This window comes from Mesoplodon densirostris, chromosome X (assembly GCF_025265405.1).
Source record: "Mesoplodon densirostris isolate mMesDen1 chromosome X, mMesDen1 primary haplotype, whole genome shotgun sequence".
Taxonomy (NCBI): Eukaryota; Metazoa; Chordata; class Mammalia; order Artiodactyla; family Ziphiidae; genus Mesoplodon; species Mesoplodon densirostris.
In genome coordinates, this window is record NC_082681.1 from 78234046 (window position 1) to 78252104 (window position 18059).

At 39.6% G+C, this 18059-nt stretch overlaps 1 protein-coding gene and 1 non-coding gene across 9 annotated transcripts in view; both read right to left on the minus strand.

Moving 5' to 3' along the window:
• Positions 1-18059, minus strand: part of TAF1 (TATA-box binding protein associated factor 1) — an 84979-nt gene that overhangs the window by 29955 nt on the left and 36965 nt on the right. For 7 of the 8 annotated variants that reach the window (XM_060087980.1, XM_060087984.1, XM_060087982.1 and 4 more), the window contains exons 27-32: positions 17788-17886; positions 17319-17496; positions 13848-13915; positions 12639-12761; positions 10761-10853; positions 10598-10682 (exon numbers count right to left, since the gene is read on the minus strand). In XM_060087980.1, coding sequence (XP_059943963.1) covers positions 10598-10682; positions 10761-10853; positions 12639-12761; positions 13848-13915; positions 17319-17496; positions 17788-17886 — 646 coding nt within the window. Of the gene's footprint in view, positions 1-10597; positions 10683-10760; positions 10854-12638; positions 12762-13847; positions 13916-16116; positions 16262-17318; positions 17497-17787; positions 17887-18059 lie in introns of those variants that run through there. The other variant, XM_060087985.1, reaches the window with a different exon arrangement.
• LOC132482829 (U6 spliceosomal RNA) lies at positions 7654-7760 on the minus strand. The gene has a single exon (XR_009530993.1). It is a non-coding gene; the product is annotated as a U6 spliceosomal RNA (small nuclear RNA).

An 18059-nucleotide genomic window follows, 5' to 3' on the forward strand; every position in this document is an offset into this window, starting at 1 on the left:
ACAGAGTAGTCTCAAGGACAGACTTAGAAACTAGTATACAGAAATACTTTAAGCATTATATTAACCTATGAACAATACTATTCTTCAAACTGATTGAAACCTTTAGATTTAATAATCATTTTGGGGGCGGGGAGCACATGTACAACAGTAGCAAAACTTTTAAATCAACTAGGAATAGGGACTTCCCTGGTGGTGCAGTGCTTAAGAATCCGCCTGCCAATGCAGGGGAAAGGGGTTCGATCCCTGGTCCGGGAAGATTCCACATGCCGTGGAGCAACTAAGCCTGTGCGCCAGGACCACTGAGCCCACGCACCGCAACTACTGAAGCCCACGCGCCTAGAGCCCGTGCTCTGCAACGAGAGAAGCCACTGCAATGAGAAGTCCGCGCACCGCAATGAAGAGCAGCCCCTGCTCGCTGCAACTAGAGAAAGCCCACGTGCAGCAACGAAGACCCAATGCAGCCAAAATTAAAATAAATTTATAAATAAATTAATTAATTAATTAACTAGGGAAAAACTCAACAAGAAAAATATAGATGCTCAACAGCAACAAAAACTATAAAACATATAGAAATAATCAAAAGATGCCTAGAAATTATACAAAAAACCTAGAAGTCTTTGTTGCGGGGAGTAAGAGAAAATTTGAATAAATGAAGAAACGTGAGATCCTAGATGAAGAAACGTATTATTATAAAGATATACACTCTCTTCAAATTAACCCACAAATTAAAATGTCAATATTATCTACCTACCTACCTATCTATTTATGGACAAGATAGAATCTAATAAAAACGATCCTAGAGTGTATTTAGGATACTTGGGTGAAGACAGTCTAGCAGGGGAATTTAAAATGATAAAGTCTGAATGATGATCACAGTGATACTATCTGGTGGTAACAGTGCAGACTGGATAAACAAACACATAAAACAAAATAGAAAGCTCCAAAATAGGTTCAAGAATATATATAAGAATTTAGTATATGATAAAGGTGGTATTTTGTACTAATGTAGAAAAGGATAGACTATTCCATAAATACAACTTGAACACTTTGGCTAATCCTTTGGAAGAGAAAATAAGTTAGATATTTACTTTATACCTTAGATCCTATTTTTAAAAATCAGTAAACATTCAAACGTTTAAAATGTTATATGTATTAGAAAAAAATACAGTTGGGTATCTTGGGGGTAGGGAAGGTCTCTTAAACAATTATACCAAAGATAGAAATCATAAAGGCAAAGACTGATAAATGTAACTACATAAAAATGAAGTTTCTATATGTCAAAAATACCATAAACCTAAAAGACCTCTGGGCATGATAGAGTAACTGCTATTGGACTAGTCTTCCCACTGTAACCAGAAAACTGGAAAAAACACATGAAACAACTGTTTCCAACCAGGAAGTATAGGACTGTGATTTTTGAGAGAAAGGAAATAAAGGAAGTGAGCCCTATAATTGTCCTTGGCTTTCTGCCGAACCCAAGAAAAGCACAGCAGTCTCGCTAAGCCATAGAGCCAGACAGTGGAGTCTGGGGAGGCTAAAACAGCTGTAAACTGCAGGACAGATCTGGAGAGAAGAGAACTCCACAGAAAAATAACCTAAGGTCTTCAGAAAGGCTCTCTTGAGTCTTCAGCTGAATACTAAGCTGCACATGTACATAACGAAACTCCGGAAAGAGTCCTATAAGCAGAACAACTATTAGAGCTCACACAGGGTTGGGAATTACTCAAACAAAAGTGTAGGAAAAAACTACCCTAGAGATTTTTTGGGTAAATTTATTTTTTTATCTAATCTAGATTGTAGGGTCCCACTGAGCATTCTAAAACGTCAGGAGCTCAGATTTTATGATATATCATCTACTTATCGTAGGTAAGATGGCTTCTTCTTGGGGTTGACTTTTTGGTTTGAAGAACACCGGAGGAGGAACTTGCTAGGAAATTCTTTGGGAAAAGGGCTTTCGTCATGAATAGCTCGGCATCATCTATTGGTACAGACTATGCAGTTTACCTTAAATTTACATCAAACATTAAGTATTAAGGCCTCTGCCAACGATTTAAGACTTTGTGGCTTTGTTAAGACCAGTAAAAAAAATGCGGGCTGTGTTTTTCAGACAGGATTTCTTTATCTGTATGACTCTCTCACTGACATGGAATGTTGTGTGCCTTTTAAGACTAGTGCAAATAGTTCCAATCCCAAGTTTTAGGTTTCCTTGATTATTAACGTTCCTTCAAATGTAAGTTGAACATGAACAGAGGCTGAGATTGATTCAGTACCTATGTGGTATCTGGAAGGCCTAAAGGCCTAAATTCCAATATCAGTGTGCAGTCCATCACCACTACCTCAAGTACAAGACTGTGTCCTCCAATGTGTACTGCATACTTCCAGATGCAGTTTCATCTGGAGTACTACTTATCTTCCACTTGTTGCCCGATGATAACCTTAGTGTTAAGCATTCTAGCTATGTACAATATAGCTCATGTGTCATATACATGATTATACAGGATAAGTCAATGAAGGTATATAAAATGCTATGGAAATACGCCACTATGCAGTGTGATATTTATTATATGTGAAGGATCTGAATGGAAAGAGTCAAAATAATGTTAACTAGAGATACCATTCTACTAATTTTGGTTAGTAAATTTTTTTGAAATAAAAATTTTAAAGCAGGGAATAGATTCCACATGGATTTTGTTAATTTTATATATATATATATATATATATATATATATATATATATATATTTTTTTTTTTTTTTTTTTTTTTTTTTTTTGCAGTACGCGGGCCTCTCACCGCTGCGGCCTCTCCCGCTGCGGAGCACAGGCTCCAGACGCGCAGGCTCAGCAGCCATGGCCCACGGGCCCATGGGCCCAGCCGCTCCGCGGCACGTGGGATCCTCCCGGACCGGGGCACAAACCCGTGTCCCCTGCATTGGCAGGCGGACTCCCAACCACTGCGCCACCAGGGAAGCCCCTGTTACTGTTAATTAGAAAGAGGCAGGTTCGTATCTGGCCAAACCAACACAGTTTTAAACAAAAGTATTATTTTGTGTATAGTACCTGATGGTAGGAAACATCTCATATGTGCCTTCAACTCCATGATGGGTGTCCTTTTAGTATAAAAAATGTGACATTTCCAAAAAAAATGTGACATTTCTTATCTCATGACACCATTTACCCTTACAGCCCTATTCAGAGGTTACTTACACTCTCACCCACTGATTAAGGATGGGGGGAAGACAGCCTTCTAGGCTGTCCACTGCTGCTACCAAATTATTATTTACTTCCCCTTGGGGAAAAGAAAAAAATCCCTCCTACTTTGAGGCTTGTTCTCTCCTATGCCAGAGGTTGAAAACCAGCTGCCTTGGAGCCAGATTTGGCCTGCAGATAGATGTTTTTATTTGGCTTGCACAATTAAAAAAAATTTTTTTAACTATTTGCAAATATGTAAAAATTAGAAAATGTTATACACACACAAATCCAGATTTTCAGCTTCTCTTGAAAAATTAAGATACCTAGTGACACTGTATACTCATCTCCTTAGGAAAACAATCAGATGTAGTAAAGTACAAGCCTCTTTAGATGGAATATGTACTCTTCCAGTTTACCACAACCCACACCTGGCCCACCTCACTCATTTACATTACTTGCCTGGCCCCTATAGGCCACTTGAGTCTGAGATCTTTGCTCTTCACCTTTACTCACCATCATTAACCTACTCACATTCACCAAGGACTTGCACACCTGGCACAATCTTCTTGGCTCCAAATCCCTCCCCATCATGGTGGGTTACTCTAACGTTCATATGTACCACCCATCCAAAATCCTTGCAAATCCTCATGCCAATGGTTCACACCTCCACTCCAGCCAAACATATACACGACTATATCCAGAATGTTCTTTACTAAAAACTGCTTCACCTCTGAAAGTTTCAATGTCAATATCCTACACTTCCTTATCACAGCCTTGTATCTGTCCAGTTTTTTCATTCTCTCTCTCTGATCTCAAGGAAACTTGCATCCCCATTAACTCCTGTCTCTATCAAGCCTCTCCTGGCTTTAGTTCAAAAACTAAGGCAATGTGTAGCAGTATACTGAAGAAAGCTATAGGATCACTGTCATTTATCTTTCTTCATCAGCAGTTTTACTTGAAGATGGAGGTGAGGGTGGGGGAGGATATAAAATAATTTGGTAAGAAATTTGCAACATGTTAAAGTACAAAGAGATTTCGCCTAATACAAAATCAGTATAAATTTAAAAGATAAAACATGAATTGCCAAAGAAATTTCAAGCTTTTGTAGAGCTGCTTTGGGATACTCCCCCCAAACTAGAGGCTATGTAGTCATAATCCTCTGCTATAAAGGGACCTTTGGTGACAAAGTTTGAGAAGCTCAACGATCAACTTTTTTTTTCTTGCTAACACTGTCAATTCCCAATCTTTGCAACACATCCAGAAACAAAATCCCAATCCTGAATCAATTCTACCATCTGCCTTGTTTCCTCATGTGGTTTGATGAGCACTGACAAGTTACCCAACTGTGCCAATTGATGCTGTTATAAAAATGAATGATCTCCAACTTCAGCTGGACCCTCAAAGGCTGCTCAACATTTCTGAAATGTCTCTAAGTCAGCTCCTTTTCAAATTTCCTACAACAGATAATTCAAACCCTTATCTACATTTCTCTTCAAATTCTCTCTCCCACCACCTCACCCACTCTTAGCAAAAGATCCCATTTGCTACTTTGCAGAGAAAATGAGAGGCTACTGGGCAGAAACTTTCTCAATGTTTATATTCCCATTCTCATAGGGATCCTATCTTATACTCTTAATTTACTTCTCTTTCACCTATACAAACATCCCCTCTGTCCAACTGCCTTCGTCCCCTCCAAAACATTGATTACAGTCTTCCGTCTTCCCTTCACGGGCAAATTTCAGTCTCCACTTAATTCTCACTCATTTATATCCTCTGTAGTCTGGCTTTTGATTCTACCACTGCACTGAAATAGCTCTTCTAATGACCGTTCTCTTTGGTCTTCTCCGTAGCACTTGACCTGTTGGCCATTTTCCTCTTCTCTTGGTTTCCAGGACATCACTCTCTTCTGGTTTTCCTTCTTTCATTCTGGTCACCCCTCAGTATTCTCCACCTGATCCCTTAAATGTTGATTTGGTATTTGTTGAGTATATTCTCATCCTACATTCTTTCTTAACAGTGGTTCTTAACTTTTTTGGGTCACATACAACTTTGGTAATATGATAAAGCTATGGTCTGAAAAACATACAACCATATTTCACCTACAGCATCAGGGGGTTCAAGGAATGTACCCTACTCCCTATTTGAGCTCATCTACTTATATTTTTATATGCTGATGATTTGAAAAAAATATCCATATGTACAAATAGTATAGACTTCTCTTCTGAGCTTTGGACCCCTATATAGCTAACTACCTACTGAAAGTCTTCACTTGGATGTCCTACCTTAATACAACATAGCCCAAATTGAACTCTACCACATTTCTCCAAAACCACTCCTCCTATATTTCCTATTATAGTCATCCCTCTGTATCCACAGGTTCTGCAACCATGGAAATCAACCAACTGTAGGTCGAAAATATTTGCAAAAAAAAATTCCAGAAAGTTCCAAAGAACAAAACTTGATTTTTCTGCACACTGGCAACTATCTACATTGTATTTATAACTACTTACACAGCATTTACATTGTATTGGGTATTGTAGGTAATCTAGAGATGATTTATTAAAGTATATGGGAGGATGTATGTAGGTTATATGCAAATACTATGCCATTTTATATAAGTGACTTGAGCATCTGCAGACTTTGGTATCCATGGGAGTCACGGAACCAATCCCCTGCAGATATCGAGGGACAACTGTATTAGTCAATGGCACTGCCAGTTTGCCCAAGTCAGAATTCTGAATGTCATCTGACTTAGCCATCCTTCCAAAAAATGGAAATTTCTTTATTTTTAATTACAAAAGTATTTCATGCTCAATTAAAAAAATTCAAATACCTAAGTACAGAAAAGTATAAAGTGAAGATTATCCTCCACCTCTCCCTTTAGTAATTCTACTCTGTGACAACAATTGAACAAAATAGTGACTGAGCCCTTTAGATGGGGGATGTGCTCTCCAGTTCATCCAGTCCTACTGAGCCTGTTTTACTCATTTATGTTACCTGTCTGGCCTCCATAGGATCTGAATTTGCAACTCCTGTAAATACTGTTGAGTGATCTAGTTTTCAACAGTACATATCCTGGATATATTTTGATATCAGCATATGTAAGGTACAGCTTTATTTGTTAGCTGATCTACCATTCTGATGGCTAAACAGTATTCCATCATATAGATGTACCATAATTTAACTAATTTCCTATTGTTGGATATTTAGAATGCTCCTATATTTTTGCAATTACAAACAATGTTGCAATTACAAACATATGTACATTTGTACGTATGCCTTTGCAAACCTGTGTGGAGTATTCCTTTGAGATGAACTTGCTTAGTCAAAGGGAATACACATTTATAGTCCTCTAAAAAGTCTGTACTGATTTATGTTCTCACCAAGAGCATAAGAGTACTTGGCATCATTCTGAATTCTCCCTGTCCTTTACCCATACTCTCAACTTCCAACCATTTATGAAGGTATCAATCCTACTTCCTCAGTATCTCTACCATCTGTCCCCATCTTTCCATTCTTATTGCTACTTAACTTAGTTCAAGCTCTCAGTACTTTTAACTTGGGACTGTTGTCAATAGTTTCTTTACTGGTCTCCATATTTCATGTCCCCTCCTATCTATTCTTCAGGTAGCTTCCAGAATGATCTTACTAAAATACCTGTTATGGTGGTCTGTCCTTTTAAAGGCATACTAGGCCTTTCATGACTTGGCCCCATCTAACTTTAAAAACTAATCTCTTAACACCAAAACTAGCTCCCACTTTGCACCCTAGCCAAACTCAACTATTTGCACTGCCCTATCCAAGGCACTCTCATCTTTTTAGCATTTGCACTATCTACCTGGAACTTCTTCCCCACCCTTCTCCACTTGACTATTTGCTTGGCACAGCAGGTGCTCACTAAAAAATTAGCTACAATAATCGTCATCCTTCAAAATTTAGCTCAAAAATCACCTCCTCATGAAAGAGTTTCCTGCCTTCCATACGAGTAGAAAACTTGGAAAACATACAAAAGATGAAAATGAAGACAACTGTAACCTTACATCTCAGAAATAATCACTTATCACCAGCACGTCTTTTTTCTATGTATCTTTTCTTAAAAGCATAACTGAGATGACATAAAGTTATGTTCTGCTTTTCTCACTTAACATTCTAAGCACTTTTGTCATTAGCTTGTTTTTTTTTTTTTTTTCCTTTTGCGGTATGCGGGCCTCTCACTGTCGTGGCCTCTCCCGTTGCAGAGCACAGGCTCCGGACGCGCAGGCTCCGAGGCCATGGCCCACGGGCCCAGCCGCTCTGCGGCATGCGGGATCCTCCCGGACCGGGGCACGAACCCGTGTCCCCTGCATCGGCAGGCGGACTCCCAACCACTGCGCCACCAGGGAAGCCCTAGCTTGTTTTTTTTTTTAACACCTTCATTGGAGTATAATTGCTTTACAATAGTGTGTTAGTTTCTGTTTTATAACAGAAAAATATGGAACGCTTCATGAATTTGTGTGTCATCCTTGCACACGGGCCATGCTAATCTTCACTGTATCGTTCCAATTTTAGTATATGTGCTGCCGAAGTGAGCACTGTCATTAGTTTTTAAAATAAGCTTTCAATCTTTACACAGCAATCCATCATACAGGTGGCACAATAACTAGTCATTCCCTTTACATTAACCGTTCAGGTTATTTCTAATTAATATAAATGACATTATCATGAACAGCTTTGTCTGTATCTCTGATTAGGATAGATTATCCTACCACGTGCTAAGCACTTACATGCATTATTTTATTTAATCCTCACGATAGCCCTCTGAGGAGGGTATTATTATTTTCCCCATTTTACAGAAAAGAAAGCAGAGTCTAAGTTATTTGTCCAAAGTCACAGTGCTATGAAGTGGTGGGGCCAAAATTCAAATTCAAGTCTACCTGACTATAAAGTCTGTTCACTTAACGATTTTTAAGTCTCAATGCTGTCAAAGAGCTTTCTAAAAATGTCTAACAATGTTACACTGCCAACAGCATATGTGAGAGTAACTGTCTCACTAGCATATTGAATACTTCCATTAAAAAAGAAATTGAAAAAAAAAGAGAAATTGAGCTCATCTAATAGGCAAAAAAATGGTCTGTTTCAATTTGCATTTCTTTGATTACTAGGTACAAGTGAATTTTCATTTTCATTTGGTATTTAATTTTTGTCTTCTGTGATTCGTCCATCTGCCCTCTTCTCATTTCAATTAGCATCTTCTGGGTTTTTCTTGTTGCCTTACATAAGCTCCTCATAAATCTGCCCTCTATCTTCAGGCAGCCATTACCAGGCCAAGCATCCTCTCTGTAACACTCCAGCTTGCTTATTACTTGTTATACTCATTTTTAGACACCTGTGAGCCTGCCAACTTCTTTTACCAGAATTTTGGCTGATTAGCTTTAGGTGTTTTCAGGAGACAATAATGGAGAAATAAATGACCTGACAGAGGTCATTTCCACTTTCCAATCAGCAATAAGAAGGGCACAAGGGACAACGCAGATTCTTTTAACGCAACCCAGACGGAAGAAAAATGGAAGGCTCATCTCCTACAACTTCTCTCTCTTTTTTTAATTTACTTATTTTATTTATTTATTTTTGGCTGTGTTGGGTCTTCGCTGCTGCGCGCGGGCTTTTCTCTAGTTGCGGCGAGCGGGGGCTACTCTTCATTGCGGTGTGCGGGCTTCTCATTGCAGTGGCTTCTCTTGTTGCAGAGCACGGGCTCTAGGCGTGTGGGCTTCAGTAGCTGTGGCTCACGGACTCTAGAGCACAGGCTCAGTAGTTGTGGCGCACGGGCTCAGTTGCTCCGCGGCATGTGGGATCTTCCCGGACCAGGGATCAAACCCGTGTTCCCTGCGTCGGCAGGCGGATTCTCAACCACTGCGCCACCAGGGAAGCCCTCCTACCACTTCTCTTAATGAAATATATAGGTTCTAGTCAAGTACAGTCCCTTGAACTTACCCTGTTCTTTCATTCCTCCATGATATTCTATTCTCTATACCCAGAATACCCATTTCCTCATCTGTCATTCTGGTTGTCCCCTCTGTCACCTCCTCTTTCTAATTCTCTGTCCCTTCTATCTGGCAAACTTAGCAGCCACACTACTTGGGTTCCTGAATATTGTGGAGAAAAGTCATACAATCAGGTGGATTTTTAGCTGAGACCTCAGTATGCTAGGCAATTCTCTCAAATGCCCTTAGCTCCCTCTTCTGTTTTGCTTCAGGAGTTATTTGGGATTGTCATTTTGCTGCCTAATTCTTTCAACGTTTTTCCATTTAGGATAATGTAAAAGCTCTTAAGTATGACATATGGCATACACTAGGCCCTCTTATGATCTGACACCTGTCTACTTCTCTATATGTAACCAGTCATCCATCAACATGTACGCTTAACTGCAACCCCAGTAACTTGTTTCTTAAACCCAAGATGTAATTTCAGGTCTCTGTGCCTTCATATATTGCTGTTCTCCCTGCCTAGAACGCTTTCTCCTCATTTTTTTGGTTAGCAAACTCCATATCCTTTAGAACTCAGCTTAAGAAAACTCTCTTCCCACTCTGATTTAGATACCCTGTTTCTGTTTTCCTTTGGCACTCTGTGAATGCATCTAGCATAATACTTAAGTTCTGTAATTTTTTTTTTCTGTTTTCCCAACTAAACTATAACCAATTTGGAGGCAGAAAACATATCTAATTTGACTTTATATTTGTAACATCTATCAGTGCCAGCACGTATTAGGTGCTCAACTGATGTTTACTTAAGTGAGCCATTCAAAACTGAACTGTATTAACTTGTTTATGAAGCCTTCCCTAACCCTTAGGTGAAGGTGTCCTTCCTCTCCTCTAGGGCACTTTGTACATCCTTCTAATATAGCCCTTGCCAAGCTGCATTTTAACTGTTTCTCTTCGTTGACTTGAGGACAATGATGTCTTTCCCGCTGGTAGATTAAGTAGCTAGCACAGCACCTGAGATACATTATGCAATCATTTCATATATTGAGCAAAAACTCCATGCTCTGAGGAAGCACACCATGGTCTATATTTAACACATTTCCCTAAGCTCCATCTAAGGGCCTGGGGCATAGGTGAGTTTTTACATCTCATGGAAAGCAGTGATGGCCCAAAGTAATATCCAGTTGATTTTCATTCTCATCTCATTTTTCGGTGCTTTCCAAAGTTTAGAAAATAAATATACGTTGTTTTTTCATCATTAAACGTTATTAGCAAACTTTACAGAACACACTAAAGTACGTGCCTGTTTTTAAAAAAATGCAGAGTAAGTCACATGACTGATTCTACTGACTATCATGGCTCAAGGCTGCTTTATGCACTTAAATTTTAATAATGCTAACTAACGTTGGATGGATATATTGATGGAAAGAGAAAAAAAGGAGAAATACCCACCATTGTATTTAACACTGTTGGCCAGAATAAGGTTGACATCGTCTAGAAAGCTCTCCCGACTCTGATACTTGTGCTTGGAGATATTCTGTGATTAAAAGAATCAGGGATTCAGATACACAAAGTTACTTGATTCCCAAAAGACATTTTAGACCAAATCACTCACCTTACGTATGGTCTCTAAATCCATTGGACTGACAATCACTTTGTAATAATCTGGAACAAACTTCTTATTAACTGGGTGATGAAATGGCCAAGACTAGCAAAAAGAAAGCATGAGAAATTAAATGGAAACCATTCTTTATACCAGATTCTCAAACTTCACTGGGTCACAAATATTCTTAAGACTCCGACAAAAGCTATGGACCCTTTTCCCAGAAAGACACATAATCATACAAAACTATGCATATGATTTAAGGGGATTCCTTTATGGATTCATGTGCCCTGGTAGGGTAAGGACCCCTGCTCTATATTCACAATTAAAATCTCTCATTCCCTCGTCCCATGCAGAAGGTTTATAGCAGGGGTCCCCAACCCCTGGGCCATGGACCGGTACCGGCCCGTGGCCTGTTAGAAACCGGGCCGCACAGCAAGAGGTGAGCGGCGAGCAGGCGAGCGAGCGAGTGAAGCTTCATCTGTATTTACAGCCACTCCCCATCGCTCACATTATCGCCCGAGCTCGACTCCTGTCAGATCAGCAGTGGCATTAGATTCTCACAGGAGCGTGAACCCTACTGTGAACTGCGCATGTGAGGAATCTAGGTTGCGTGCTCCTTATGAGAACCTAATGCCTGATGATCTGAGGTGGAGCTGAGGTGATGATGCTAGTGCTGGGGAGTGGCTGCAAATACAGATTAGCAGATGATAATTAATGATAATTAGCAGAGAGGTTTGACTGCACAGAGACCATAATAAATCAATTGCTTGCAGACGCATATCAAAACCCTATCAGTGAGTGGCAAGTGAAAACAAGCTCAGGCCTCCCACTGATTCTGCATCATGGTGAGTTGTGTAATTATTTCATTATACATTACAATGTAATAATAATAGAAATAAAGTGCACAATAAACGTAATGTGCTTGAATCATCCTGAAACCATCCCCCACCCACCATCCGTGGAAAAATTGTCTTCCACGAAACCGGTCCCTGGTGCCAAAAAGATTGGGGACCGCTGGTTTATAGCGTAACTGCATCCACAACATATGCCTACAACACAAAAGGAAACTCAGTTCAGAACTCCCTAGGGAGGATCATTACAACAAAATGATACATAGAATCAACATGGTACTCCTGCCATAAAGTTGCAAGACAAAAAATGAAACAAAAAACAACAAACGCGGGACTTCCCTGGTGGCACAGTGGTTAAGAATCCACCTGCCAATGCAGGGGACATGGGTTCGAGCCCTGGTCTGGGAAGATCCCACATGCCTTGGAGCAACTAAGCCCGTGACCCACAAGTACTGAGCATGCACTCTAGGGCCTGCGTGCCACAACTACTGAGCCCATGTGCCGCAACTACTGAAGCCCGCACGCCTAGAGCCTGTGCTCCACAAGAGAAGCCACCGCAATGAGAAGCCTGCACACTGCAACGAAGAGCAGCCCCCGCTCACCGCAACTAGAGAAAGCCCGTGCACAGCAACAAAGACCCAACGCAGCCAAAAATAAATACCTTAAAAAAAGGGAAAGAAAAGACAACGAATGCTGGGTAATTATCAAACTCTCATTTGTTAAGAAGCACCTCTAAATCCAAAACCTCCCATTACCTGGCATCCTAATTTCTCTCCAGGGCTATTCAGGAGCATTAAAATACTGAATGTCAACAACAGGTATAAAGAACCTCTCTATATCACAGATTCCTGGCCTCTTTGATTTCAATGATAATGCACTCATAGAGCAAAAAGGTTTCTTTTTAAAATTATATACCAGTTTGAACTGACAAACACCACACTCCAGACTCCCAAACATACATACACATGCACACATCCTTTCACCCTTTCCTCTCCCCTGTCCTATCTTCACAATATTTAACACACAGACCACTTACATCTGGAACTGCCATCATTTTCTGGGTGACAATGTTGTCCAGAATAAAAGAAAATGCCACTTGGTCATCATCATCCAGCAAGGGGTTGATAGCTTTCTCTAAACGAGCCAATTTGTCTTCTTTCTGACATGAAACAAAGCAAAGGAAAGGCAGAGGTTTCCCTGAGGTATAATCACCATAGAGTATTAAGGATAATTTAAGGTTCAGTTGTCTATTTCCCTTGTCCCAAAAAGTCTAACTTTGAATTGTGGCCTATTCAGTTCCAGACAAAAAGTCCAGATAAGAGAAATAATATTCCAGTAAAAGGATCAAAAGAGATGTACTGACCAATTCCTTTAGGTATTCTATCTTCTATTCTTGTAGATCATCAAAAATACACATCATTGGGCATCAATAGCTTAGCTCCCACAACAAAAACATCTTCACCAAATTAAGTTTTAATATCAGACTGTTTTTGTCGTAAAACTATTGCTGAAAACACTGAACACATTATTGTTGAGTAGTGACTTTTGTGTAAGGGAATCTAACCCAATAAATTGATTTTAGACTGTACTAGGAAAAAATTTGTGTCAACTGCTCCATATCCTCATCCAATAAAACTCAGACTTTTGTTTTTTTAAGTCTTTTTAAATTTTAGCCTTCTAAGGGAGGTATGCAGTGTTAACTAATCATGGCTTAAATTTGTATCTCCCCAATGATCAATCAAATTGAGAATCTTTTCATGTTTACTGGCCATTTGGTTATCCTCTTTTATGAAATTTCTACTTCAATATTAGCATCACCATAGTTATATTTTTTAAGCCTATTAAGGTGCCATTTTTTTTTGTTGTTAAGAAGATGAAATACAGATAGATTATCTTTTAAAAATTAAAGTTTCTCCCTGCCAAAACAGTCTCTTAGCTTCAGCTGACTTCCTGGGAAGTCAATTTCCTAAGAGTTATGTGGATTTTATATTTTAGTCGTAGCCCTACTGTTTAATAGCCATGATGCCCAAGACAAATTAGTTTCTTCTATGGACCTCGGTTTTTCCATCTACAAAAGGGAGGGATTAGACTACATGATTTCTAAGGTCCCCTCCATACTCTAACATACAAAAGACCTGCTACTCTCTCATTTCTCTACTCTTCCTTCTGTTACATTCCCTACTTCCTCAATACTGGTACCTGCCAGCTTCATTCTACTGCTTTTCCCTCATTTTAAATGTCTTACCTCTTTAAGTTTTTCATCACAGAGATCCAGCATGGATTGAGAGATCTGGGTCAATGAGTGCTTCGGCCCTAGATTACAGAGGAACAATAAGAGATGGGACCACTAAAAATGGGAGGCAAAGAGCTACCAACACCTCTCCAGACTTTTAACTCATTTAGTTAATCACCTAATATGTGCCAGGCACCAGCCTAGCTGCTGGGTTAGACAGATGTATCAGTCTTATCTCCATTTTTCAGTGCCTAACACATAGCAGATGCACAATATGGATGAATACTAACTAATTTTAACTCTCTCCCTTATTTGTGTATATCCATACATAGCGGTACTACTGTCGATACTGCTGCCTTTAATACCTTGAAAATAAAACTATGGATGGGGAATGACAATTTGTTTAAGGATGTCTAAGGAGACCAATGAATGATTTATAATCTTTCCATACTCAGCATACAAAATTTGTGACTGCAATTTTTGTTCGCAGAACTCATGGTTTGTGATGTCCACCCAACATACGGCTAATCCAAAGCCTTTGTCAGTAAAGAATCTCCACCCCACCTCAGACTATTACTTTAGTTTCCCTGAAATCCGTAACAAGAGCTTCACAGAATCCTCCAACTATCTCCTACATTCCCTGCTTATGGCTACCCTAATTTAAGCTCATCATAAGGATAGTGAAAACATTTTCATGTAAAAAAACAGTAATTCTGGCTACTTCCTTTCAATATACTTTCTTATCTTCCTCTGTCAATTCTTTCGTGTAAGTGCTCCCCAGAGCCTAAAACTCAGCTCTTTTCTCAACTACTTATTAATTAATTAGCAGGGATTTGTTTATTCATTCAACAACTGTTTAATGACTGTCTGTGATGTATTCAATGTTGAGAATAAAGGGAACATAAGACACAGTCCCTACCTTAGAGAGTTCTTGGTTTAGTCAAAGAAAATGATATGAAAATAAAGCACTGCACGACAGGGCGCAAGTGCTTCAAGTATCTACAGATGAAATGATATGACGTCTGGAAATACAGGCTAAACAATGAACAAGACTGGCCATATATGCTGGTGATTGTGGAAATGGGTGAAGAGGTACACTGAAGTTTATTTACTTTCTCTCTACTTCTGTATATGCCTAACAATTTCCATAATAAAGTTTTTAAAAAGTGAGTGTAGGGCTCCCCTGGTGGTGCAGTGGTTGAGAGTCTGCCTGCCGATGCAGGGGACACAGGTTCGTGCCCCAGTCCAGGAAGATCCCACATGCCGCGGAGCAGCTAGGCCCATGAGCCATGGCCGCTGAGCCTGCGCGTCCGGAGCCTGTGCTCCGCAACGGGAGAGGCCACAACAGTGAGAGGCCCGCGTCCCAAAAAAAAAAAAAAAAAAAAAAAGAAAAGTGAGTGTAAGTGCAAATAGAGGAATACACTGATTACTATGAACTATGGAGGGGTTGCAACGTGTTTTAAGTTGTTTTACAACAATTAAATCTGAGTACCAGGGAGGAGTAGGGAAGGCTTGTTGTGAATGACAATCGAGCAGTGTTATTAAACAAGAGAAGTCTATCTGGTAGACAGTAGGGTTGAAAAACATTCCAGAGGGAGGAAAAAGTATGCAAAAACATGTTAAGTAAGCAAATTCATGGAAACATGAAACAATACATTTCACAACAGGAATCACAAGTAGTTTGGTACAACTGGAATACAGGTAGGTATGTGTGGAGGAGAAATAGGAAATGGAACTTGGAAAGGCAAGAAGGGACATATTACAATGGTCTCACAGGAGATACAAAGGCACTGGAGATTTTAAGCTAGAGAGTAATTTTTCAAATTTGTGTATCAGAAAAACATACCCTGTCAACAGTGTGAAGAATTAAGGCAAGCAGCAGAGAGAAAGTCTGGAAGCTATTGCAAGAGGTCAAACAAGAGACGACAAGGGCTTCAACTAAGATAGTAGCAATGGAGACCAAAAGGAAGGTGATGTATTTCAGCAAAATTTAGAAGGTACAATTTATGCAACTTAGTGATTTATGAGTATAGGGCAGGGAGAGTGGAATAACAATGGCCAACATTTCTAGGTTGTACAACTAGATGGACAGCAATACTAGCAATGGTGGCACTACTACTATCATCATCATTATCAGCATTTGGGTATGAGGAAGAAGGAAGACTGAGTTAGAGGGGGATGTGGAGAAAGTCATAACTTAAGTTCCCAAATTTTTACGAACACTGCCACCTAAATGACCCACAAGTACCTCAAGCTCTGTATTTTCAAAGTCAACTCTTACCTTCCCATTCCCCTTCCAAGCTGATTTTTGTTTATGCATTTATCCTTGTCACCTTGAATGACAGTTGGGACTAATAAATTTCTTCTTCCTCTGTATGTGTCTAGTACTCTGCTAGGCCCTCGGAATACAAAGATGAATAGTTTCTCTAGAAGGTCACAAAGTGATGGGAAAATCGGATATATAAACAATTATATGTAACACATAAGAGCCATAAAACTTGATTTAATAATTGTGCTAGGGGGGGCACAGAGGATTGAAATAAATGGGTACTTTGGGCAATCTGAATAAGTCTTCATGAGAGATGATATGAGTTGGTCTGGAAATATGAATGGAAATGGAATAAAGGGCACTCTGCGGACAAAGACTATACAAAGACATGAAGACATGGTATAGGATATTTAGTTAAATGCAACACTGAGCATAGCCGGAGTCTCTATCTATAGTAGGTCTGGGAGCCAGTCTCTGGAGATGAGACTAGATAAATGGGTCAGGCCTGCCTGTGAAACGTATTAAAATCTAGGTACTACTATTGTCCCATGTGTACAGGTAAGAAAACTGAAGAGGCTATGAGAGGTTAAATAAGTTGTCTAAGGTAACTCAATTAGTAAGTGGCAGAGCCATAGTTCATACTCTATCTGTAAGTGGCAGAGCCATAGTTCATACTCTATCTGTAACCTTAATCCCTACACTAAGGATAGAACTGGAAACTAGAAAACTTTATCCTCTACATGCAGAAGCTATACTGTTTCTTGAACTCTTTAAGACTCAGAAAACAGATTTCTTCCTCCTTGCCTTTCCAGCTTTTGAGCAAAGTAGACATATAACAGCCCCTCTCACAGATTTGTAGACCAAATCAAAGACAAATATAGTCAACAAGCATATACTCTGCAGGGGTTCCACCCACACTGAATGCCTCTCCCTTCTACTTATTTAGGCTCACTCCTATCTCCCACTGCTTCTCATGCAATTGTTTCAACAGATTTTCTAAATTCTCTAGAGGATACATAAAAAAGTGGGAATAAAAAGAAGCAACACTTATTAAATGATTAAAATGTACATTACCTGATTTTCATAACCCCCGAATGCACTAATACATTGTAGGTCCCTTCAGTCAGTCCAATCTAGTCTAAATTTAGGACTAGTAAGGGATAAATAAGGATCTGAAAGGTGACCTTTGCAGTCAAAGAACAGGTGATTCTTACCATTGTAGGTTGCACTATTTTTCACAATTAGCTCCAAATGCTCTCTGAACTCTTCCCGAGATGGGTAAAGGCGTTTACGCACATTTTCACGGAGCGTTTGTAAGTCCATTGGTCGGGTGATAATTTTGTAGTAGTCCTTTACAACCTTTGCATTGACTGGAGTGTGGAAAGGGTACGTCTGTGCAAACAAGAGCCAGCACCATCCATGAGCAAAGAACAATTGCCAGACCAATTCCTGAAGACTTTCTCACACCTTACCTGTCTCTACCTGGCCATGACCTCTCAAAGGAATCTCTCTAGATGGAGCAGGTCTGTTTCCTCTACTAAACTATTAAAGAATAAATGAAAAACTATATCCCAAAGAATTAGGAGTTCCAGGTTCCTAGGACTATACTCTACTGCCATCTATCTGAAATCACACAGAACACCCTTGCCATCCATACTGTAGATCTGAATGCAATGAACTCACATTTGGAAGATCTCTCATGTCATTGATGATAGACTCCAAAATGGATGACAATGTCACCATGGGGTCTGTCCGGCGCCGGTGAATGGACTTATGAGGTCTCTAAGGAAAAACAAGAAATCAGAATGCTTTTTTAGATTAAAAAAATAATAAACACAATACATATATATTTTGGAAACCCTGTAATGAACAGTACATGTAATTCTCAGGGCAAGGCCAAAGGGAGAATCTAAGGCTATATCAGGGCCACGGCTTAGAGGGCTGGGGGAATGAAT